Source organism: Pelobates fuscus, chromosome 10, assembly GCF_036172605.1.
Source record: "Pelobates fuscus isolate aPelFus1 chromosome 10, aPelFus1.pri, whole genome shotgun sequence".
Taxonomy (NCBI): Eukaryota; Metazoa; Chordata; class Amphibia; order Anura; family Pelobatidae; genus Pelobates; species Pelobates fuscus.
Window position 1 is genome coordinate 115,271,155 of NC_086326.1, and position 24,832 is coordinate 115,295,986.

Here is a 24,832-nt window from a genome sequence, read left to right on the forward strand (position 1 = left end):
AAACACTCAATAAATGCTCCTTCTACAATTTCAGAACTTAGTAATATGATGAAAAACCTTAAAACTAACAAAGCTCCAGGTCCAGGTGGCTATACAACTATATTATATGAAAAAAAATATCTACTTTTAGAAACATACTTGGAATATGTTGAATGTTTCTATAATTTCAATCCCTAAGCCAGGGAAAGATTCCACTCGTATGGTTAATTATAGACCAATTTCTCTAATCAATATGGATGCTAAAGTTTTTTTCACAAATTCTTTCTGATAGGGTGAAATTGTGTAAGCCCCCTTGTACTTACCTTAGCGGTCCGCCGATCTACTGACGCTGAGATCCAGCGGACCAGAAGTTCTGAATGTTCTCAAATTTATAAATTCTCTAAATATAAGATTTATTTAAAAAAAAAAAAATCTTAACATCACGTTTAACAACAAACAAGATTGATATTCTTAAAAGTTATTATCATTTTGATTGGAATAGAGCAGTGATGGCTAACCTTGACACCATCAATTTTTCTGGACTACATTTTCCAAGATGCTCAGTTAGACTCTAAAAGCTAGCTGAACATCATGGGAAATGTAGTCCAGAAACAATTTATGGTGTCAAGGTTGGCAATCACTGGAATAGAGAATACACTGGATACTTTGGAATTAAACTTTCTTTCAATATACCCAAATCGATTCAACATAACTATGAAGTATTGTAAAAAATATCAAAAACTTAATAATTGGAGAAAAATTGAGATTTCATGGTTGTGGCATTTGAATATAGTTAAAGCGTATCTAATGCCTAAGCTATTAAATCGTTCATTACCATTTAGACTTAATAATTACATAAATTAGTCAGTGCCAGACCTTATTCTCTAAATTCATCTGAACCAATAAACAACCTAGAATCTTTCCAAAATATTCTACAAAAAAAATCAATGCTAGAGGAGGAAGTTCATTCCCAGACATTATTAAACTACATGATGCCTGCATAATTTCAAACCTAATGCTATGAAATAATTGAACGTTCAAGATAATGCTTGGTATGCCATTGAACAAGATACCTGCCCTCAATATAAATTATATGATATATTTTGATCAGATTTGTCCAAGAGTAAAAAACTAAATGTTCTTCCAAACAAGATAATTGAGGATATGTTTCTTAATTTGAATTCGCTAAAAAAACAAACTAGAATTAAATAATTGTATTTCTTCAATAGCTTCAATAGATATGTTTCGATATAATATCATTAAAGTTAATATTTGTGGGGGTGGGGCCTGACAGCCAAGATGGCCGGTCGTGCTCTTTGAGAGCTCCTGCACCAGCGGGTACAAAAATGCTAATCCTGACCGAAATATTAATGCCAGCGGCACAAGGTACCCGGAGAGCGACGCAGGATCACACAGGGAACAGAATTACATCTGTCCCGCACCGAAACTCTGTGAAATTACCTGAACCGGCCATGTGGCCTAATCCAAAGCGGAGCCTGAAGCCTGGGGGAGGCGGCCGATCTCCCGGCACGGGACCCGCTCACAAGCGAGCAACCAACACGGCCCAGCTACCCCCCCCTCTGGACCGGCGGGGGATATCCCGGTCCTCGCTGGGGACGCTTACCTCCACTACTCGGCTTAGTCAAGCGACAAAACCAGTGGCCAACCAAGCCTGTCGAGGCCTAAGTAAGATGGCGGCCCGAACGAGACCCGCGACACAAAGCACCCTTACAAAGCCGCCTGAACATGTCCAGGAATTTTTCCATCGGCTTTGTACCAACCTATGGACACAACACCGCATCAGGGGTCGGTCGTTCCAACTAATGGCGAAGGGGATGGCGGCATGGATCCGTCCTGTCACCCGGCGCCGCCTGTGCAGACACTCACACCACGCCCCTAGAGCAGCCTCCAGACGGAGATTGTGCCGGAGAGCCGGATGGCGGGAAGCAAAAGCAAGCTCCACAAGCACCATCACCCACCCTCGCACACAACTGGGCGAAACCGCCAAACAAACCCGACCCACTTACCACTCAGCAGCACTAGCAACCTCCGAACACCGCAGCTTACAAGCCACGGCATGCTCAGAGCTGTCTACTGCTCGCAAACCACACCAACCGCCGGAAAAGCAAGGCCTCAGCCTTCATCCTAGCCTGGCGCAAACTGCATGGCGAGAAACGGAGGGGTCGGTGCCTGCCGAGTACTATCACGCTGGACTACCCCCTGAAGCACACCAGCGGCATCAGATTGACAAACAAAAAAGGAAAGGACGAGGACGACAAAGCCCGAGCTGTACCAACGAGGGGTATCGGATAAATCACTCACTGCCACACATGGGTATTTATAGCACGGACTGCCCAGAGCTCTCTTACCAGCTAAATACCCAATCTCAGTCGCCTAAGACTCGCTCCACACAGACTAAACTCCCATGCCAGCACTAACCTGCTAGTATAACGCTATTTATGTTGAACCTTGCTCCTAACGCTCCAATACTCCGTTAACTTATGACACAGCAGGGCAAACTAGGCCCAGAGGGAATAGAAATATGTCTATACAACAATGGCAAGTCTTAGTAAAGTTATATGTTATATGCTATATAATGTCTCCCAGCTTGTTCATACATAGTCCAACTTTGATATACACTGTCTCAGCCAGCTACTGCTATTGTGCAATTTGTGCCTATGTACCGTGACTATAGCGGCACAGCAGACTAGAACTGACAACAAGTCGTTAGTATGTTTCATGGTAATCTAGATCATCTCAATTCACCAACCTATCTATCTGTTTCGTTAAGCATATCCAGAAAACATAAAAGTTTGCCTTCCAAACAGATATGCTCCACCTATGCCTATTCTGCTCTAGCTAATATACTAACGTACTGGCAGAACGCATAGAGACCTAAGGCCAGGGACTTAATCCCTCATAACTTCAACGTGTTAAATAGAGTGCTAATCATTATTTTATGCAGGTCACGTCTATTACCTCTTTTCTTTGTGAAATGTTAAATGCTAAAAATTATCGAGACCTGCAGCAAACGTGTTATAACAGCTTGTTTATCTTTATATTTTAAAAAATGTGCAGAGACCAAACTGTCATACAAATGTACAACTATGTCACAACTATGCTTACATGTGCTGTCGTGGCAGTGTAAGATGTATTGTTATTACTTGCACAACAAAAATAAAGAATTAAAAAAAAAAAGTTAATATTTGTAACTGGAAACAATGTGGTATCTCTAAAAATATAGTATAATCTCTTGTGACTTTTCCTGTATTACAATCAAAATATAATTTACCTTCAAGAGAAATAATAATTTAAAGAATTAAAAAAGTTCCAAATTGATATTATTTTATCATTTTCTTAATTCTTTTATGGAAAAAAATGGGATTAAAAGGTTGATTTCCAGATCTATTTATCTTTTACATAGCAATGAACCTATAATTAAAATCCCTTCTATTATAAAATGAGAAAATTACCTTAAAATTTCTTGTCTTTGAAAATTTGATTAATTTAAGGAACAGTATAGGTTAAAAAATGCATAGCCTCCCCCACCCCCCCAAGATGTACTCAATCTAAATTACACCATTCCGACACTAGAACGTACATATCACATGTACTACCCACTGTAAACGTCTTCCCCTCTATCCCCTGTAAGCCAACCACTCTACTCTCCTGGTGTATCCTGCATATCCTAGGTGGGGATAATACCCCCAACGCTCTTCATGCCAGAGCAGGCCATTGCTCTGCATATTGTAAGTACTTTTTGTCCTTTACTTTGTGTATATCCATTTTATACCATAAGACCTTTCTATTGTGTTTTCTCATATATACTGGACAGAAAGAACTATCAAACAAAGCTACAAATATCCATAGACAGGGATTGTACCATCCAGGTGCATTACAGCAGAGCTCTTAGCAACGCTATCTATTGTGAGTTTGCACACTATATTTCTGCCTCAAATAGTTTAAATAACTGTTACATATTGCACTATTGTTTGTCCATTTCTGTTTCCTACAAGGTTTCAGAAACCATCCTACCTCAGCGTATGTAGATTGAATCTACTGATGTAATCATATTTTTTATGTTATATATTTCTGCTATATCTTATTGCTTTTGGGGCGCAGTCTATCACCTTGCTTGTTGTTATCTGTTTTGTCAGTGAGATTTTGGAAATTCTCACAGATTTACTGCTGCCCATCCCCCACCCACCTACCTTGTTTGTAGTGAGAGCTTACTCCTATCTCTATCTGTTACAACTTACCAACAATATATATATGATATTTTTCTCATTTACCTAAATAATTGATGTACATAACAGTCAGCATAATTCTCATGTTATCAACTATTAAGAGTACAATTCAAATTTTATTGAACAAATCTCCTAATGATAACAGTATTTTTTTAAAACATAAAAACTTACAGTGCACTGTTCCAAATTATTACGCACAGCAAGTTTCAAAACATTTTATAGGTTGTAAAGAAGTGAGAATTGTCATTTGTTGTGTTTGCAGCATATTTACTGAAATCAAAAGCTATTTCAAGCAAACTTATAACAACATTTAAGTTTTTAAACATTTTAACAGGTCATGTTACATTTTAATTTGATAGCAGCTTCACAAGTCTTGCATCCATTGAACTTGTGAGTTTTTGGACAGTTTCTGCTTGAATTTGTTTGCAAGATGTCATATTATTAATCAGCACACTTGAAATATGAACATACTCAAAAATCATGCAAATCCTTCCATTAGTTCAAAAGTTAGTCGGAAGTCCTTTGTGACCTACCGCAGGAACATTTTCATGCCCAAAACAGTTCCACAGATTCAGGCTGTGCGGTCGGTCTATTTCTACACTGAAAAAAACATCCGAAGGCGGCGTTCGAATCGTCGAACACACTTCGACTTCTGTCGAAGTGTCGAAGTGAAACCGGGGTTGTGTTTCTGTGGTGTTATATTGTCTACCAGAGGTCTATTTTCCACCCAGAAATGACAAAGTCCCGTTCGAACGTGTGTTCGAATCTTCGAACGGGACTTAGTCTCCAGCCGCAGTGTCGAAGGGTAGGGGAAGGTACAGCTCACCACGTACCTTCGTGTTCGACTGTAATGGCGGCCACTTCGACGACTTCGGCACTTCGACGACTTCAGCACTTCTACTGCATCCGAAGTGCCAGTTTAAAAGTTGTAACACTGCTCCACAGTATTTAAAGGGCCAGGAACAGCATATAAACATCCATTGTGCCCAAATACCCTTCTTACAGGGTTAATACACTCCAGGGCCATAGTCGCAGGGCAGGAGGCTAGCAACCAGGCTTCTCCAGTTCACAGTGGCGAGGTTGGTTCCGCCACAACTGGGAATCAGCAGAACCAGCAATACGCATCCATATTTCAGGTGGGTAGTACTCCAATGAGTGCTAAGTTTGATCGTCTTTTATAAGTTATACATAATCAATGGGATGGATATCCTGTATGTTTCCACCAAATCTTCTTATCAGTGCAGCCCAGCAAAGACCTTGCAAAAGCGTTGGATGAGACCTGCAGCTAGCCAGGCTGTCCAGCCCCACCAAGAATGCCATGCCAGATCTGTGCGGGTACTTATCTCTTATCTAAAAGCTAGCTACGTTCTCATAATATTTTCGTGAAGCTATGCATGAGTCACTCTGGTGCTGTGTTTTGTGGTTATTAACATTTTTAGTACTGTGTACCGGCGCCATCTTAACAATCTATAAAAGTTTAATTTGCTCAACAGTGATCAATCATTCTTAATTAATATGGAATATTATTATTACAGACATTTCAGAGAATTGTACTGCATTTGTTGCGAAAAGGCTTGGGGACAAAAAAGTTTGATTTAGCTTTCCTTGCAGAACTCCTAAATTTGGATTGGAATCATTCCTTCAAATAAGTTATCGAATTTCAAAATATATAACAATTTAAAGAATTTTTTTTTTTTTTGTGAAATAGGTTACAATATGGGGGAAATAACAATAATAATATATACATCCACAATATATAGAAAAGATAACAATATTCTACATATATTTTTAATTCAAACATAAAATTCCCTATAAATGGGATCTGATCTCAAAACCGGTAGATGTTTTTGTATTATTTTAACTACTGAATTATATTGATTACTATAATCAGTACAGAAATAGGGTAATTCTTTTGTCTATCCCCCCTTTTAGCTGTTGCACTAATATTTTTTTACAGGATTTCCTCTGAAGTTTACTGAAATTTGCACTTTTTTGCAGCATAATCCCTGCTGCCATTAGTTGCCTGCACACGATTCCTTGTGGGGTTTCTTACCTACATGGTGCCCTTTTCAGTTGGAAACAACATGGCATTTACAAGTTCATGAAACAGAAAATAAAGTTTACGAGAGCAGGGAAAACAAAAATCGTAAGGAATTTGCAAGATCTCTAAAGGAAGAAAAATTTATATGCAACTATTTTATCCTTGAAATGCATCTAATTTAATCCTGCTTTCTTTGAATGTGGTCCAGAAGGCAACTTTACAACGAGATTTAAATAAAGTTAAAACATTAAAGTGCATATTAAAGAGACACTCCAGGCACCCAGACCACTTCTGCTCATTGGAGTGGTCTGGGTGCCAACTCCCACTACTCCTAACCCTGCAAGTGTAATTATTGCAGTTTTTTATAAACTGCAATAATTACCTTGCAGGGTTAACTCCACCTCTAGTGGCTGTCTACTAGACAGCCACTAGAGGTCACTTCCTGCTCTATAGCTGTGCTAGAGCGTCGCTGGACGTCCTCACGCTGTGTGAGGACCTCCAGCGTCGCTCAAATCCCCATAGGAAAGCATTGAAATTATATTTCAATGCTTTCCTATGGGGAGCGCTAATGCGCATGCGCGGCATTGCCGCTAATGCGCATGCGCGGCATTGCCGCGCATGCGCATTAGGTCTCCTCGGCCGGTGGGCGGGATCAGTCTCGCCCACCGGCCGACGCAATGGAGAGGAGGAGCGTCACGGAGGAGGAGACAGCGGCGAGGGACATCGTCGCTGCCTCAGGTAAGTGACTGAAGGGGTTTTCACCCCTTCAGCAACTGGGGATTGGGGGGTGGGAGGGAGAGGGACCCTCCAGTGCCAGGAAAACGGATTGTTTTCCTGGCACTGGAGATTCCCTTTAAGTGTATATACACCCTCTACAGTATTGATTTTTGGTTAGTTTTCCTAATTTTGTTTGGATAATAAACCATTGTAATAACATGGCGGGGGGGGGGAGGCGGGAGGGACAGCAAAGAATTGATACTATGTTTCAGGAAGAAACTTTTTTTTATTTCTTAGACATGCACCTACGGGGGACCCTAGGTTGTTTTACCCCTAATAAACTTAAACTCTCACCCACACCTTTTAAGTGTTACCCATTCATTCTGCCTTGGTTTACTTTAGGATTGTGGTGTCCAGTTTTGTCACTATACAATTTAGTCCACCCAAAATCAGGACAAGCATTGCAGATGAAGAAAACATTCTTTAAGTTCTCCTCCTCTCTGTATGCTTTCTGTGTGCTGACTGCCAGGTGATTGACAGTGACAGATGGACAAACCCAGCCGCAGAGTAAAGAGATATGGATTTTTAAATTTACTTTTATTTTTCACACCTCACAAATACACATTTGTAAAATATTGGAATTCGTAAATATAATATTAATACTCCTGGGAAGTAGCAGTTCCTCTTTAACTGTCATTTTAACTTTTGTAATTGTCTTTTTTTCAGTGGGTGGTCGTGTGGACTTTGAGGATTTTGTGGAACTCATTGGTCCAAAGATGTTGGCAGAAACAGAAAATATGGTTGGTGTTAGAGAACTCAAGATTGCTTTCAAAGAAGTAAGTAAGAGTGATGAGCCAGAGAATGAAGCCTTGAAATTATCTCTCAGTATCTTATGAAACTTGCTTTTGCCATTCTTACTAACACTTAACACTGTACAATTCACCTTTCACCTATATTGAAAGTATTTGTATTTAAAACCATGTATGTAGGCTACACTTAACTATTCTCTTGCAAATCAATTTAAAATCTAAATCTTATGCCCGTTTATAGAATAGCAGTGTAAGGTATGAAGAGTGTGTATAGGGGGTATAGAGTGTATAGGTTTGTAGGGTATATATGGGAAGTGTTGTGTGTGTGTGTGTGTGTGTGTGTGTGTGTGTAGGTAAACTAAGTTTGTTTGATCACCCACTGTAGAGCGTGGCGGAATTTGTTAGCGCTATATAAATAATAACATAATAATAATAATAATATGAATAGGGGTGTAATGTGTGTGTATAGGAGAATAGTGTGTGTATAGAGGGTTTAGTGTGTGTATAGGGGGTGCATGCGTGTATTGGGGGTGTAGTATGTGTGAAAGTGAGTTTAGTGTGTGTGTGTGTGTGTAGTGGTATAGTGTCTGTAGGGGATATAGTGTGTGTATAGAGGGTGTAGTGTGTATGTGTATATAAGGTATAATCTATGTATAGGGGTGTAGTGTGCCAGTTGGGCATATAGTATGGGGTTGTATAGGGGGTATGGTGTGTGACCATAGGGATAGGGGCTAATTTAATTATCATTATTCCCTTAATAATTTATTTACAAAAATAAAAACACTCCCCTCTTGGAACTTTCCATGGTAAAGTGGCATGTTGGGGTACCGACCAGTTGGTGATGCCCACCGAGAGGTTTCCTGGTGGGCTGACCTGCTGCGTTCTGTGGCTGGTGTGCTGGGCAAGCAGCTCCTTAGACACCCCCTAGCGCACCCATTCATCTGCTGGGCTCCTCTGGTCACCACCAATTATCTGCCAGAGCAGAACATACGGCTTCCTGCAGTGACCTGATATGCCATAAGCCTACCTGTGAACAAACTAAACCCTTCAATGGCAGGAGGAAGCAGTTTGTGCTCAAAGTGCATGGCTCTCCTGCTCCTCCATGAGAAAGAAAGTACACTTTCTACGTGCTGGTCACCTTCTTCTTCAGTCACAACACTTTTTTGTGTGTGGCTGTACATTGGTGTGTATGTGTGAGTGTATGTTAAATTGATGTGTCTGTGTATATAAATAAAGTGTGACTCTATGTAAACTGGTGTGTTTGTGCTTGAGTAAGCACACTTGTTTATTGTGTGTGTATGTCAGTGAGATAGTGTGTGCGCCAATGTATGTGTGACCATGTAAATAGATCCTCATATAAAAAAATATATTTATAATGTATTATTATACATTATACTGAAAAATGTTTTACTTATAATTATTATTTTATTTTATTATTGATATAGTGCCAGCAAGTTCCATAGCGCTGTATAATGGGTATAATGAATCTGCCAGACAAGTGCACTGTTCAATTAAATCCCACAATCATGATAAATTAAATCAAATCAAATTAAACCTTGAATACGTTATTTATCACAGTGATAAATGATACATTCAATGCAATCTTTTTCATTAGGCAGTATGTGTGTATGGATGTATGCAGGGGCGTACCTAGAGCATATGGCACCCGGGGCGGGTCCTAGTTTTGGCATCCTCCCTCCCCCCTGCACTTTAAAATGTACAAAACACCCACATTTTTTTAATGTATGTAGCATTGAGCAGTGCTTGCATGTTTCAATGTAAGCATGCTTTTGTATTGAGTAAGTGTGAGTGAATGAATGCAGATATACACACATGCTTTTGTGTGTAGTGTTGGCGAGATGCAGTGGTGTGGTTATATATAATGGTGATGTTTTAATACAGAGGTGTGTTTGTATGTAGTGTTTGCACTGGAATGCAGGGATGTGTTTGTGTGTAGTGTTGGCAAGATGCTGAGATGTGGGATTGCCATATTTAAGGACACCAAATAAGGGAGCTATCTGCTAAACAGCACCCTAATTTGGTATCTTTACATATGGAATCTCACATAAGGGCACCAATTTAGGGAATTCTCTACTAAATAGCTAAAAGATCAAAATTTAAAAAGCCTTTTTCTTAATTTTAATCTTTAGGTTGTTTAGTAGATAACTCACTTATTTGTTATCCTTATGTGGGATTGACATATTTAAGGACACCAAATTTTGGAGCTATCTACTAAACATATACACAACCACAGATATACAAACGCATTTAGTTATTAAGAGGTCCAACCAACCTCCCTACCTTACTCTGGGAGTGACAAGCGGTTGCTGCTGGGCTGGGATCTCTGTGCTCTTCCTTCACAGCTCACTTGCATGACCAGTAGTGATGCCGATGCCAGGATGACGTCATACCCCGGCTGCCGGCTTACTGCAGGGCGTACACAAACTCCTATATGGTCCATAAAAATGTTTAATCTCACTGCCTTCCAGTATATATCTGTCCTATCTGTCTGGGGGAATGTGACAACGTGGATGTATATGTAAGTGGGTGAGTATTACTATCAGGAGAAAGGTATATGGCAGGGTGGGACAGTGTGGTGGATACTATGACAGTGTGTGCCATTGCACACAGTGGATTGAAGGAGGTGACTGCAGGTGAGGTGGTGAGTATACGGTGGTTTATGTCACGGGTGGAAACAATGGGATTGGGTGGTATATGGAAGAGAGGATATTATGTCAAGGCAGGGCCAGGGTGTATGGCAGGGTGTGTATTATGATACGGTGGAGGTATATAGCAGGGAGGGGATTATGGCAGTGTGGGTATTATATGACATGTTAAAGGGGTATATTCCAGGGGGGGGAATTATGACCAGGTAGTGGGTTTATAGCAGGGAGGATATTATGACAAGGCAGGTGTGTATATGGCGGGGGTGTATATGGCAGAGAGGGTAGGGGTGTTAAAATTAAAAAAAAAAAAACTACTTGTCCAGGGACTAAAGTGTTTGCCCAATCTACTTGTCTGCCGTGACAATCTACTCATCCTGATACAAATCTTTATTGATAGTAACTTAGGAGACAGACCTGGTGTAGGGGTGATAGGGATGTAGTATGGGTAAGACACATAGTGTGGGGTGGGATGTAGTGTGTGTAGGGCATTGTAAGGCACATAGTGTACTGTGGGATAGGGTTGGCAGAGTGAGGAGGGGACAGGTGGCAGAGTGTAGGAGGGAGGGGCTGACAGAGCATGGGAGGGAGTGACAGGTAGCAGAGTGAGGGAAAGAGGGAGTGACAGGTGGCAGAGTGAGGGAAGGAGGGAGTGACAGGTGGCAGAGTGAGGAGGTGGCAGAGTGAGGGGATGACAGGTGGCAGAGTAAGGGGATGACAGGTCGCAGAGTGAGGGTATGGTTAGTGACAGAGTGACTGAGGGAGGGGGTGACAGGGTGACTGAGGGAGGGGTGACAGGGTGACTGAGGGAGGGGGTGACGGACAGATTGACTGAGGGGCGGTGACTGGTGACTGAGGGAGGGGGTGACTGGTGGCAAAGTGACTGAGGGAGAGGGTGACTGGTGACAGAGTGACTGAGGAAGGGGGTGACAGGGTGACTGAGGGAGGGGTTGACTGGTGATTGAGGGAGGGGGTGACAGGGTGACTGAGGGAGGGGTTGACTGGTGACTGAGGAAGGGGGTGACAGGGTGACTGAGGGAGGGGTTGACTGGTGACTGAGGGAGGGGGTGACAGGGTGACTGAGGGAGTGGGTGACTGGTGACAGAGTGACTGAGGGGGGTGACTGAGGGAGGGGGTGACTGAGGGAGGGGGTGACAGAGTGACTGAGGGAGGGGGTGAGAGGGTGAGAGGGTGACTGAGGGAGGGGGTGACAGGGTGATTGAGGGGGTGACAGGGTGACTGAGGGAGGGGTTGACTGGTGACTGAGGGAGGGGGTGACAGGGTGACTGAAGGGGGGTGACAGGGTGACTGAGGGGGGTGACATGGTGACAGGGTGACTGGGGGGGTGACTGGTGACAGGGTGACTGAGGGGGTGACAGGGTGAGGGTGGGGTGACAGAGTGACTGAGAGAGGGGGTGACAGGGTGAGGGGGTGACAGGGTGAGGGGGGGGTGACAGGGTGACTGAGGGAGGGGTTGACTGGTGACTGAGGGAGGGGGTGACAGGGTGACTGAAGGGGGTGACAGGGTGACTGAGGGGGGTGACATGGTGACAGGGTGACTGGGGGGGTGACTGGTGACAGGGTGACTGAGGGGGTGACAGGGTGAGGGTGGGGTGACAGGGTGACTGAGGGGGGTGACAGAGTGACTGAGAGAGGGGGTGACAGGGTGACTGAGGGGGGTGACTGGTGACAGGGTGACTGAGGGGGGGTGACAGGGTGACTGAGGTGGGTGACAGGGTGACTGAGGGAGGGGGTGAGAGGGTGACTGAGGGAGGGGGTGAGAGGGTGACTGAGGGAGGGGGTGACAGGGTGATTGAGGGGGGTGACAGGGTGACTGAGGGAGGGGGTGAGAGGGTGACTGATGGGGGATGACAGGGTGACTGAGGGAGGGGGTGAGGGTGAATTTACAATAATAATATTGTCTTACCATTATTCAGGGGCTGTCTCTCTCCATCCCAGCCCAGGCAGTGCAGGAGGTGCAGGCAGAGTGGCCGCAGGGGAGAAACCTTGCAGAATACACGCTCTGCGCCCCCTGCTGGCACACTCCATAACAACCTCCCTGGTGCTCAGTGATGACTCAGAACACAGGCTGGGAATCCCCTCCCTGTGCTCTGACTCACTCACTGAGCGCCTGAGCCGCGAGGGAGAGGACGACCAGCAGGAGGGACAGAGTGTGGCACCCCCCTACTGGATGGCACCCGGGGCGGACCGCCCCCCCCCCGCCCCCCTTCTTAGTACGCCACTGTATGTATGCATTAGGCAGTATGTGTGTGTGTGGATGTATGCATTAAGCAGTATGTATGGATGGATGTAATAGACAGAGTGTGTGTATGGATGCATATACTGGATGAGTGTGTTTATATTCTGCAGTTTGTCTTTCTTTCCATAAATGTCTGCTCCTAGTCTCTGTTTCCTAAATATTTCAACAGCCTCTCTATACTTTCCCTAAATGTCTCCCCATCCTGTTTTCTTTCTCTAAATTTCTCACTGGTTTATCTGCATCAGGGCTGCCATCAGAAATGTTGCGGCCCCTGAAGTTCTGGGCCCTTAGGGCCCGCCTCCGAAATCGCTTGTTACATGTGAGTTTACCCCACTTATAATGAAATCATATATATGTATTATATATGTATAATATGTTATAAAATTATTTAATTATAATATATTGTACATTTATAGGAAATAAAAGTGTGTGTGTGTGTGTGTAAATATATATATATATATATATGTATATATATATATATATATACACACACTCATTCTACATATATATTTAACTATTAATTACATAATTGATTTTAATAATTATAATTTGAGGTACCTGCCTGCCAACCCAGGCAGACAGTCCAGAAAATTTAATTGGCAAGCCCTATATTTAACCCCGTAGCTTTCCAAAACACCATAAAACCTGTACATGGGTGCTATTGTTATACTTGGAAGAGTTCGCTGAACACAAATATGAGTGTTTAAAAGAGTAAAGCATATCACGAAGATGAAATCACCAGTAAAAGTGCAGTTTTTATGTAAAACAATGCAAAAAACAAATATGAACGCTAAGTTTGGCATGCTCTTGTGGCTAAGTGGCTACTACAAAAGACTGGACATACCCCATTTTGAATACCCTGGGCTGTCTACGTTTTCAAATGGTATGTCATGGTGGGGTTAATTTTCATTTCTGGGATGCCATACCATCTCAAAGGCAACATAGCCAATCTGGCAAATAGCAATTTACAAAAACAGAAATTGGTAAATCTTATGATTGACCCTGTAACGTTCCAAATAACCATAAAACCTGTACTCGAGGGGTACTGTTGTACTCGTGAGACATTACTCTACACAAATATGAATTTGTTTTAGAGCAGTAAAATGTATTATACTGATAATATCATCGGTGAAATGGCAGTTTATGTGTGAAAAATGCAAAAAAAAAATATAAACACTAATTTTAGCCAGGGATTGTGACTAAGTGGCTACTAAAAAAGACTAGACATACCCCATTTTGAATACTGTGGTTTGTCTACTTTTACAAATGGTATGCCATTATGGGGTTAATTTTCATTCCTGGGCTGCCATACGTTCTCAAAGGCAACATAGGCCCAGCAAACCAATCTTGCAAATTTCAATGTGCAAACATGGAAAAGGGGAAAGCCCTACATTTGACTCCTGTAAGTTTGCAAAACCCCATAAAACCTGTACATTTGGGCACTATTGTACTCAGGAGATGTTGCCAAACACATATTGGGGTGATCTTTGTCAGTAAAACATAACAGAACTGAGAATCCATGCCTAAAGTACAATGGGAGAGAAAAAATAACACAAAAAATGACTACCCAAAAGTTTGACAAAGACTGGTGTTAGAAGTAGTACATGGGAAGTGTTAAAATACCACCATTTGAAATACCCCAGGGTGTCTACTTTTCAAAAATATATGGTTTGATGGGGGTAAATTACACTGGCCGGCTTCAAAAATGCCCCAAATAGGACATGGGTGCATGATGACCAGCTGAGAAAATTCCAAGTTGGAAAACTGGAATGCACACCCTCCAAATAAGGTCTTTCAGCCCCCAGAGAACCTGACACACCTATACATGGGTGGTATCACTGTACTCAGGAGATGTTGCTGAACACATATTGGGGTGTTCTTTGTCAGTAACACATAACAGGCATTAAGAATCCATGCCTAAAGTACAATGTGAGAGAATAAATCACACAAAAAATGACTACCCAGATGTTTGACAAAGACTGGTGGTAGAATTAGTGCATGGAAAGTGTTAAAATACCACCATTTGAAATACCCTAGGGTGCCTACTTTTCAAAAATATATGGTTTGATGGGGATAAATTACATTGGCCGGCTTCTAAAATGTCCCAAATAGGACATGGGTGCATGATGACCAGCTGTGAAAATTCCAAATTGGAAAATTGGAATAGTTAAACAAATATAAGAAAGGTACACTTTTCAGGATCTACCACTGGGTAATAAATGCAAAAGAAACAAAATGTTGCTTAGCGAGGAATAAATAGAGAAATTACAAATAAGAAAAGGGCATTTAAAGCATTTAAATCAGACAAATCAAGGGCATTCAATATAAGATATCAGGAAACCTATAATGCATGTAGGCAATTTAAAAAAAAAACTAATTTTTTTCAGTATATATTAAAGAGGAACCTATGGCAAGATTTATGAAAGCGATTGCTGCAAAAAACTTGCAGAAACATTATGATTGGATGACTTAAGACAAGGTGCACCGGCGCTGGCTCCACCCCCTTTGTGACATCATCAACATGGCCTATTTTTAGCCAATCCAATGTTTTCCCATAGGGAAAGTATTGGATTGGCTAAAATCGACACGGGTCGGGGCCAAATGCCGTTTTGGCCACTCAGGACCTCCTCAAAGAGATGCATTGAATCAATGCATCTCTATGAAAAAAATTCAGCATCTCCATGCAGAGCGTGGGGACGCTGAATGGCAGGACTGCTTACTGTGCAGCCCTGAGCTGGGAAGCCCCTCCAGTGGCCATCTAAGGTGTGGCCACTTGGTGGTGTCCCTGGGGGCAATGTAAACACTGCCTTTTCTCTGAAAATGCAGTGTTTACATGAAAATGCCTGAAGGGAGCTGTTATACTTACCAGAACAACTACATTAAGCTGTAGTTGTTCTGGTGACTAAAGTGTCTCTTTAATGAGATAAGTGTGGAAATAAGCTGACCTCTGTTTTTAATCTTTCAGGAATTGCACCAGAGCATTATAGGAAGGCAATGTGATTCCCATATTCAAAAAGGGTTCAAAATCTTTGTCTGAAAATTATAGACCTGTGAGCTTAACTTCTGTTGTTGTGATAGTATTTGAAGGTTTATTAATGAATAATATTCAGGAATCCATTGAAAAAAAATATTGCTGTTATAAATATTGCTGCAAATAAATGTAGCGGAGGCCTGATATTCCACAGGTTAACTCCACTATAGATCCCAGTGAGGCTCAGGAACAAGTATTATAGATCCATGGAGTAGTAATTCCAGCAGACAAAATAATCCAAATAATATCCCAACAGCATTCCCAATAACTGGACGACACCCAGCATCAGGAGCAGAACTGACTTTTAATCCACACAGTCTCCTTATAAAGCATTCTCCCATGCAAGGGAGGGATTCACATTAATTAGGACAGTATCCAATAGTATAACCGTTACCTCCCACACATCTCCTCCCCTCAGTATGACACTTAATCCCATTACACATACTGTAGTTCCTCCCCAGTTCTGAATGTACCCTAAAACAAGTAGTTACAATAATCCTGGGGGTACCCCCTGGTAGCCCTGATCTGGGTGACTAACATATCCAAAAATCACCCAGATTGGTCCAGGGGTTCGGGAGTTAGGTGGAGGGTATAATTTGACTGACCGCACACGAGGTAGTATCAGAAAAGAGTTCCAGAGGTTTTGGCCCTGCGGTCGGTCTTCATTCGGGAGGTAAAATACACATTAAATACTGTCATCCACGATTAATCTTGGATTCGTATGAATCCCTTTGTTTGGTACTTTGAAACTACCGAACGGGAGACTGATTAGCCTTCCCGTTCGTGAGTTGTGGAGCTATGGAGGTCTCAGCGGTGTTAGGGTAATCGAGTGTCCGATTTGAGTTCCAGACACTCGACGACCAAACACCGCTAAGATTTTCGTGCGTAAGATGGCCGCCGCCACGTGTTCATATCCCGAACAGCGGCCACCCAGATACCGCACTAAAATACCAATTAACCTGCGGTTAGAGAAGTGTGAACGATTAGTAAGGTACACACTTCTCTCTGAGGTGGTCTATTGGTTCGGTAGTTTACATTCGTATGGAGTACGGATGGAAACTACCGAACAATTATACGAATCCCACATACATTTTAACCATAGGAACAAAAATAACACACGAATTGCAATATTAGTACAGTCTTTTAGGACAGCCCTGACACCATCTGCTACACTGCTCCCCCTTGCCCACAAGCCGGCATACACAGTCTGATCCAACACGGATCGGCTTGGGAATGTCCGGGGATGCTCACGGATCATTTTTCCAGGTCAGTTTGTCTTGACAACCCGTCAGCGTTTCCATTCTGTTTCCCCGGGCGGTACTGAATGTTAAAGTCAAATGGCTGCAGCGCTAAACTCCAGCGCAGCAGCCTGGCATTGTCCCCAGCCACCCGGTTCAGCCATACTAACGGGTTGTGATCCGTGAGCAATGAAAAGGGCTGTCCATACAAATACGACTGCAACTTCCACACCACAGCCAGGCATTCCTTTTCGATGGCGGCGTAGCTTACTTCTCTAGGTAACAGCTTGCGACTGATGTAAGCCACGGGATGTTCTCTGCCATCGGCTCCGACTTGGCTTAGTACTGCCCCCAATCCAAACATAGAAGCATCTGTGTGAACAAGGAAACGTTTAGTTGGATTGGGAGCTGCCAAGACAGGAGCATTGCTAAGTGCACTTTTCAGATGTTGGAATGCCTGCTCACACTGCGGGGTCCAGGTTACTTGGCGGGGCAGTTTCTTCCAGGTCAGGTCAGTAAGGGGTTTTGCTATGGCGCTATAATTGGGAACAAACTTCCTATAGTATCCCGCTGTCCCTAGAAATGCTAACACCTGAGTCTTGGTCCTAGGCGTGGGCCCTTGGGCTACGGCCTCTACCTTTGCTGGTTCTGGCTTTTGCTTCCCACAGCCCACTCGATGTCCCAGGTATTGTACTTCGGCCATTCCTATACTACATTTGGCCGGTTTTAATGTCAGACCGGCCTCCCTAATCCTGTCTAGAACCGCTCCTATATGGGCCAAGTGCTCCTGCCAGGTATTGCTAAAAATGGCAATATCATCTAGGTATGCACAGGTGTACTCCTGGAACCCATCTAGAAGTCGGTTCACCATCCTCTGGAAGGTAGCCGGAGCGTTTTTCATCCCAAACGGCATGACCTTAAAGTGGTACAGGCCGAATGGGGTGACAAAGGCTGACTTAGGGATGGCGTCCGGAGCCAAGGGAATTTGCCAATACCCCTTACACAGATCAATGGTAGTGAGGTATTGGCCTCTGGTCATCCGGTCTAGCAGTTCATCTATCCTAGGCATCGGATATGCGTCGGAAATAGTCTTTTCGTTCAATCTCCGGTAGTCCGCGCAGAAGCGGGTCGTACCATCTCGCTTGGGTACGAGGACTACCGGAGAAGCCCAAGGGCTATCTGAGGGCTCAATCACCCCCAGTTGGAGCATCTCATCGATCTCCTTGCGCATATTCTCCCGTACCGCTTCAGTGATGCGGAATGGGGTCTGGCGCATGGGAAGTTGCCCTGGGGTTTCCACCTGGTGAGTAGCCAGAGGAGTGTATCCAGGCACATTAGAGAAGGTGTCTTGCTTCTCTCGCAACAGCTGCTGTACCTCGGCACGCTCCTGTGGGCTCAGCCGGTCTCCCAGTACAACCTCTCCTAAATCCCCAGACAGCCTACCGTCTCCCAGCAGGTCGGGGAGGGGAAGGCTGTCAAACTCGTCGGAGTTGGGTGCACAAATCGCTGTCACCTCCTCTGAGCGTTCCTGGTAGGGCTTCAGCATGTTCACATGGAGCATGCGTCGCCCTCCAGTCCCTGTGCAGGGGCCAATTATATAAGTGGTGTCACATCTCTGTTCCACGACTTTATAAGGGCCTTGCCAGGCGGCCTGTAGCTTATCATGTCGGACAGGTTTTAAAATTAAAACTTTCTGCTCCACCTGGAAGCTACGGTCCCTGGCGCCCCGATCATACCAGGTGCGTTGGCGCGTCTGAGCCACCTCAAGGTTTTCCCCTACTGTCTTAGTTAGGGCCTCTAGTCGGTCTCGGAGCGCCAACACATATGGTATAATGGGGGTACCGTCTGCGCTCCGGTCTCCCTCCCAATGTTCTCTAATGAGATCTAGGGGCCCTCTTACCCTCCTCCCAAATAACAACTCAAATGGGGAAAACCCGGTCGATTCCTGAGGCACCTCCCGGTAAGCAAAGAGGAGGTGAGGCAAGAATCGCTCCCAGTCCCTGTGGGTCTCAGCGAAGGTTCGGAGCATTTGTTTTAATGTGCCATTGAACCTTTCACAGAGCCCATTGGTCTGGGGGTGGTATGGGGCACTAATGATGGGCTTAACATTACACAGCCTCCAGAGTTGCTGGGTGACCTCTGCGGTAAATTGAGTACCCTGATCCGAGATGATCTCCCTGGGTAACCCTACCCGGGAGAAAATCTGCATCAGGGCCTCGCCCACGGTTTCGGCGTGTATATTTGTCAGGGCCACCGCCTCTGGATATCGGGTAGCGTAATCTACAACTGTTAAAATGTATCTCTTGCCAGAAGGGCTAGGTTTCTGAAGGGGACCTATGATGTCTACCGCTATTCGGTGGAAGGGTTCCTCAATTATAGGTGTAATGGAGCTCCGTGTACTCCGACCGAGTACCCTCCGTTGATGGATGCTCCTAGCGCTCTCAGAGGACTCCAAGCACTGCAGACGACACCACAACCACCGCAGACTCCACAACCGCCGTAGCTTAACTGGAGCCGCGCCGTCTTCCTTCCACCCTGGATCGGCTTCTGTCCTCCAGGACCGTGTGGGGAAGACCTCTCCTCCAGGAGAGCGTAACAGGAACAAGCTCTTAAAAGAGCTAAGTGATTGAAAGCTCTGGGAAATATGCAGAGCATAACAATCCCCAGTGTGATACAGCAATTCCCTCCAATAACGAGACAAGGCTACGTTTTGAAGGGTCAAGAAGAACTGAGGACTGGGACACCCAGCCTGCTTTTTATTACAAAAAGGTACAGGACACTCCCAGGGGGAGGATGAAATTAACCAATCACATACATGGTACCACCCCCATGTCTCCTCCCCTCAGATAAACACATAACATAATTATAGCATACAGTAAAAATACAGTTTTCACACATACACTGTAGCTTTAAAACTATACATTCAATCCACTCAAAAGTTAGCTGGAGGTCCCTTTATGACCGACCGCAAGCACAATTTCCTGCCCAAAACAGTTCCATAGATTTGGGCTGTGCGGTCGGTCAATTTCAACGGGACTTAGTCTCTGGAGCTGAAAAACGAAGTGTAGGAGAAGGTAAGGGTCAGCGGTGTTCGGCAAAATGTGTAGCCGATTTCAGTTCCACAGAATCTTTAGCATACACCTGAACAAAGATGGCCGCCGCCACGTGCAATTAACCTGCAGTAACCTCACAGCCTGGGAGGTAAATTGCCTTCACACTTTAACTTCTGGGTGGTCCGCCTGTGTGGTACTTGGTTCAGTAAGCCCTATTTACTGAACCCAGTGGGTGAAAGCCAGGGGCAAGTTATTTTACAGGTCTGGGGACATAGTCTTAAAGGGGCATTGTTCAGGAAAGTCACAATATGTCCCCAGACGGTTCTTAAAGGGCCATACACACCGAATAAAGTTAATAAGTTTTCAGGGGCCCAATCTTCCAGGGGCCATAGTCATGAGGCAGGAGGCTGGCAAATAGGCTTCTCCACAATCCAGGGAAGCAGGGCACTTTTCCATTTAAAGGGCCAGTTACAAATAGCGATTTGTAACAATAGGTAGCGGATGCAACTTCGCCTTCCGCCGGTCTCCCCTCTTCCCTACCCTCTGGCACGTATCACAGGTACTGCAATACTTCCGCACCTCCTGGCTAACTCCTGGCCAGAAGAAACTCTGGGTCAGTCGGTATCTGGTCCGACTAACCCCCAAATGCCCAGATAGCGGAATATCGTGCGCTATCCGCAGCAATTCGGCTCGGTACCTCTGTGGTACCAGTAACTGTCTTAACACAATCGGGTCTGACCAAGCTACTTGCTTGTCTGACTCCCTGTATAACAGCTGTCCCTCCCATATAAATATTTCCCCCCCTGCCCCAGGGTGGTCAGAGGTGACTTTATCTCTATATACTTGCAGGGTAGGGTCAGTTATCACCTCTGCCGCAAATTCGTTAGGGGGGGCCCAAGGGACACAGTCTAGGGAAGGGGAAGGTTCTCTTACCTGGACCTCCGGCAGTGTGTTGTAGTCCTGGGTGTGATACCGGAGAAACTGACGGAAGCCAAGCACAGAGAGATGGACACAGGTTTCTTCAGGAAGGAAGAGATTCTTTATTGGATCACCGATCGGGACTCAGAGGGACTAGCGTCACCAAAATACAGCAAAGTCTGAGTACTGAATACATAGAGTACATTCCTTATATAGCACTGTAGCTCCTCCCACAATTAACTACACCCACACATACCCTTAACCTATTTAATAAATAGAGTCTAAACTCATCCATCCGGTCTAACCACGTGGCTCATCTGATACAAAGGAGAGGGACGCGTAATTCCAGTTCTTACATTCCTGCACCTGGTCAGTACAGTGATAACAGTATCTTAGCTACGTGTAATTAACTAACTGATACTACAAACACATATACATACATATGCCTTGTGGCAATCTTAGCCTGCTAAACTTGTATTTTACTGGAATTACATCACATTCCCCCCTTTGATGCCTCTGATATTTCACAATTACTTGAGGCATCACTTAACCTTGGTTTGCATATACCTCAGGTTACCATGAACCAGACCAGACTTATCTTATGATGTGAATCTTTTAACACTCATCTTCCTGCATTGGTTCTCCTTGATCTAGAGCCTTATACTTATATATCGCCATTATCTGTGCAGCAGCCTTCCTCTCTGCTATACTTCCTATCAGGCTTTGCACAGACCTAACTACTAAGGGTATAAGACACGGTAGGAGTAGACACAACAGTAAAATCAGTAGGACTCCACCTACCACTGCCTTAAGCCCTCCAAACCACTCATACCAGCTACCAAACCAACTACTTGGATTGTACCCTTTCCATACCTGAGTAGGCACATGCACTAGTTTAACCATATGGCTAGTAAGCTCAGCTATTGCTTGCCCTTCGTCATCTATTTGAAGACAGCAATTGCTCAGGTTAAACTTCCCACATACACCTCCCTCTACTGCCAAAAGGTAATCCAAGGCTAATCTATTTTGGTACACTGCTGTCCTCATCCTGGTATTATGCTTCGCTAGAAGATTGAGTGCTTGTGAGGTCTCATTAGTAATAATCTCAACCACCGCCTGTAATCTTATAATACGGTTGAGCATATAAATTGGGGTTCTATAACCAAAGGTACCATCTTCTGCCCACGTGGCTGGCCCATAATAATCTATGATACGCTGGGGAGGCCATTCATTATCTTCCCAGGTGCCTATCTCTAAGGGTCCCCTTTTCTTCCTATGATTCACATCATACACTTTAACACCTAAAGTCTCACCTGTTTCAATCGGTAACAAGAAGGATGGTTTGAGCATACCCAACACACATGCCCCTTCCCAGTCCTGTGGCAACTCCGAATAGGCTTTCTTACCACAGATCCAGTACAAATTTGCTGGGGCTCTCCAGGTAGATGTGATGGATAAATCAAACCACACATCCTTTAAACTGGCATATCTAGCAAACGGGTTAGATGGTTCTGAGACATTTGAAGCCGACCACCAAGTTGTATTTTTAGTATCATCATCATAAGCTTTTTGCCCTAGACAAGTTAATTCTCCTACAGAAGTATTATACATTATTCCTTTCCTTGCTATGCAAACATAACCTATGATGGAGGTCTTTAATCTCCACTCAGATTTACCTCTAACACTCAAATGATAATCGGCTTGTGTAGATATTAGTTGGTCAACTGCCTCAGAACCGGACATTACCTCCTTTGCTTCCCAAGGCCATTGGTCTCCCATGTTAGTACCTCCACACACATAGCAGTTGGTAACATTAAGACTACCGGCAATACTTTCAGCTAGGTCAATGAACAGGTTTTTAGCGTTATGGGGGATCTTATTATCTATACTCATCTCTTCATAAAAGGAATGGTATACTTGATGAGTCTGGGAGGATACCGTATCAGTCTCTATTCCTATAAACAATAATGTCCCAGGATCTAAACCCGTCCCGTATATCTGAAACCCAAATAAATTTCCATACTTATCTAGGAACTTGTCGGGGTTATTAATAAGTATATGGACTGGGTTGCATTCCATAGACTTACAATAAGGGCTAGTCGGCAACTTAGTCACTATCATGTCTTTATCTACTGTCTGTCCCCAAGTCGCCCACCCCACACAAGACCAATATGGACAAAAGTTATAGTCTTTATTTGGGCATCTAGGACTCACATATTTATTTTTACTACTGGGACAAATATATTTATCATTAGACCCATACGTCCTCTCCCATCTAAGATCCCCACATACATTCCACGGTTTTCTACCACTTGATATCGCCTTACATGCATCAAATAGCAGAACACCCGAAGAATGTACGGATTCTAACACCGTCTTATTAATTAGGGTCCCCTGAGGATCTCCATTCCTGAGAGTCAACCAAATTGTACGAGGTTGATACTCTGGACTGAAGCACTTAGGTTCTCCTACTCCTAAATGGCACACACTATAGTCTATATTTAGGTATCTACATCTTGATACCTCTCCTTTACATTCGTATTGTGAATGCCAAATTAGGGTTTGGGAAATATGGTTACCTGTTCTCGTAGTCTTAATGCATACCTCACAGCTAGGAGTGTCGGTACCTCTACCTTCCTGAATATAAAAACACATATAAATAAACACAATCAAAAGCACATCTTTCGCCGTCATCCTCAGTCTTCGTCTGTGCGATGGAACCTCAGCTTCCAGGATGTGAGGGCTGCAGGGAATGGAGTTCTGCTCGTCTTCACAGGTGTCCCTTCGAGACTTTCCTGGCTTATACACTATGTGTTGGTAAGCGGACAGGCTTTATTATGGCCTTCTCACTCACACCTGTAACAATAAAATTTGTAATCCACAATAATTCCTCGTTACTCCGACTGAGTAGTGCGTTTCAACCGGATCTTGCAGGGATTCTCTGGATCTGCTGTAATTTGCCAAGAATCGACTGCTGCTGGTTTAACCCTGGAGTGATGTATCCACGGAGTTACTTCGGCTACTTTTATCGCTGTAGGGGTAGACAAAAGAACAACATAAGGACCTCTCCACTTGGGCCCTAACGGTACATTATTCCACTCTTTAATCCACACTTGGTCTCCTGGATGATAACTATGAACAGGGGGATAAATATTCACAGGTAATCTATCTTGTACCCATTTCTGTACCTCCTCCATAGTCTTACCCAACTCTACAACCTGCTGCCGGGTAATTCCTTCTCCCAACTGACTCAAGTTCCCCTTTAAGTTACCAAGTACGGGAGGTGGTCGCCCATACATGATTTCAAAAGGAGAGAGGCCCATCCTTCTGGTAGGGGTACTGCGGATTCGCAATAAAGCTATGGGTAAGAGAACGTTCCACTTAAGTTGGGTTTCCTGACACATTTTAGCCAACTGGTTCTTTATAGTTCTATTCATTCTCTCTACCTTACCAGAACTCTGGGGTCTATATGCAGTATGAAGCCTCCACTTTATACCAAGCATATGAGTCAGTTGTTGTAGGCACTGATGAACAAAAGCTGGACCATTGTCCGATCCTATAGAACAGGGTAGTCCATATCGGGGTATTATTTCTCGTAGCAGGAATCTTACAACTTCTCCTGCTTTCTCTGTACGAGTAGGACATGCTTCTACCCAGCCTGAATAGGTGCACACAATTACCAACAGGTAACGATGTCCACCCGATTTAGGCATTACTGTAAAGTCTATTTGTAGATCGGACATGGGGAGTCCCCCCATAAACTGGACTCCTGGTGGCTTTACTGGTCCTTGTCTTGCATTATTCTTAGCACACGTTACACATCTGCGTACAATGGCCTGAGTCAAGTTGGACAATCTTGGTATGTAGAAATGTTTC

At 43.9% G+C, this 24,832-nt stretch overlaps 1 protein-coding gene across 1 annotated transcript in view; it reads left to right on the forward strand.

Annotated features, from left to right (window-relative positions):
- Window positions 1-24,832, forward strand: part of LOC134575640 (calcium-binding protein 2-like) — a 119,603-nt gene that overhangs the window by 33,391 nt on the left and 61,380 nt on the right. The window contains exon 4 of the mRNA XM_063434982.1: window positions 7,711-7,820. Within this exon, the coding sequence (XP_063291052.1) occupies window positions 7,711-7,820 (110 nt within the window). The remainder of the gene's footprint in view (window positions 1-7,710; window positions 7,821-24,832) is intronic.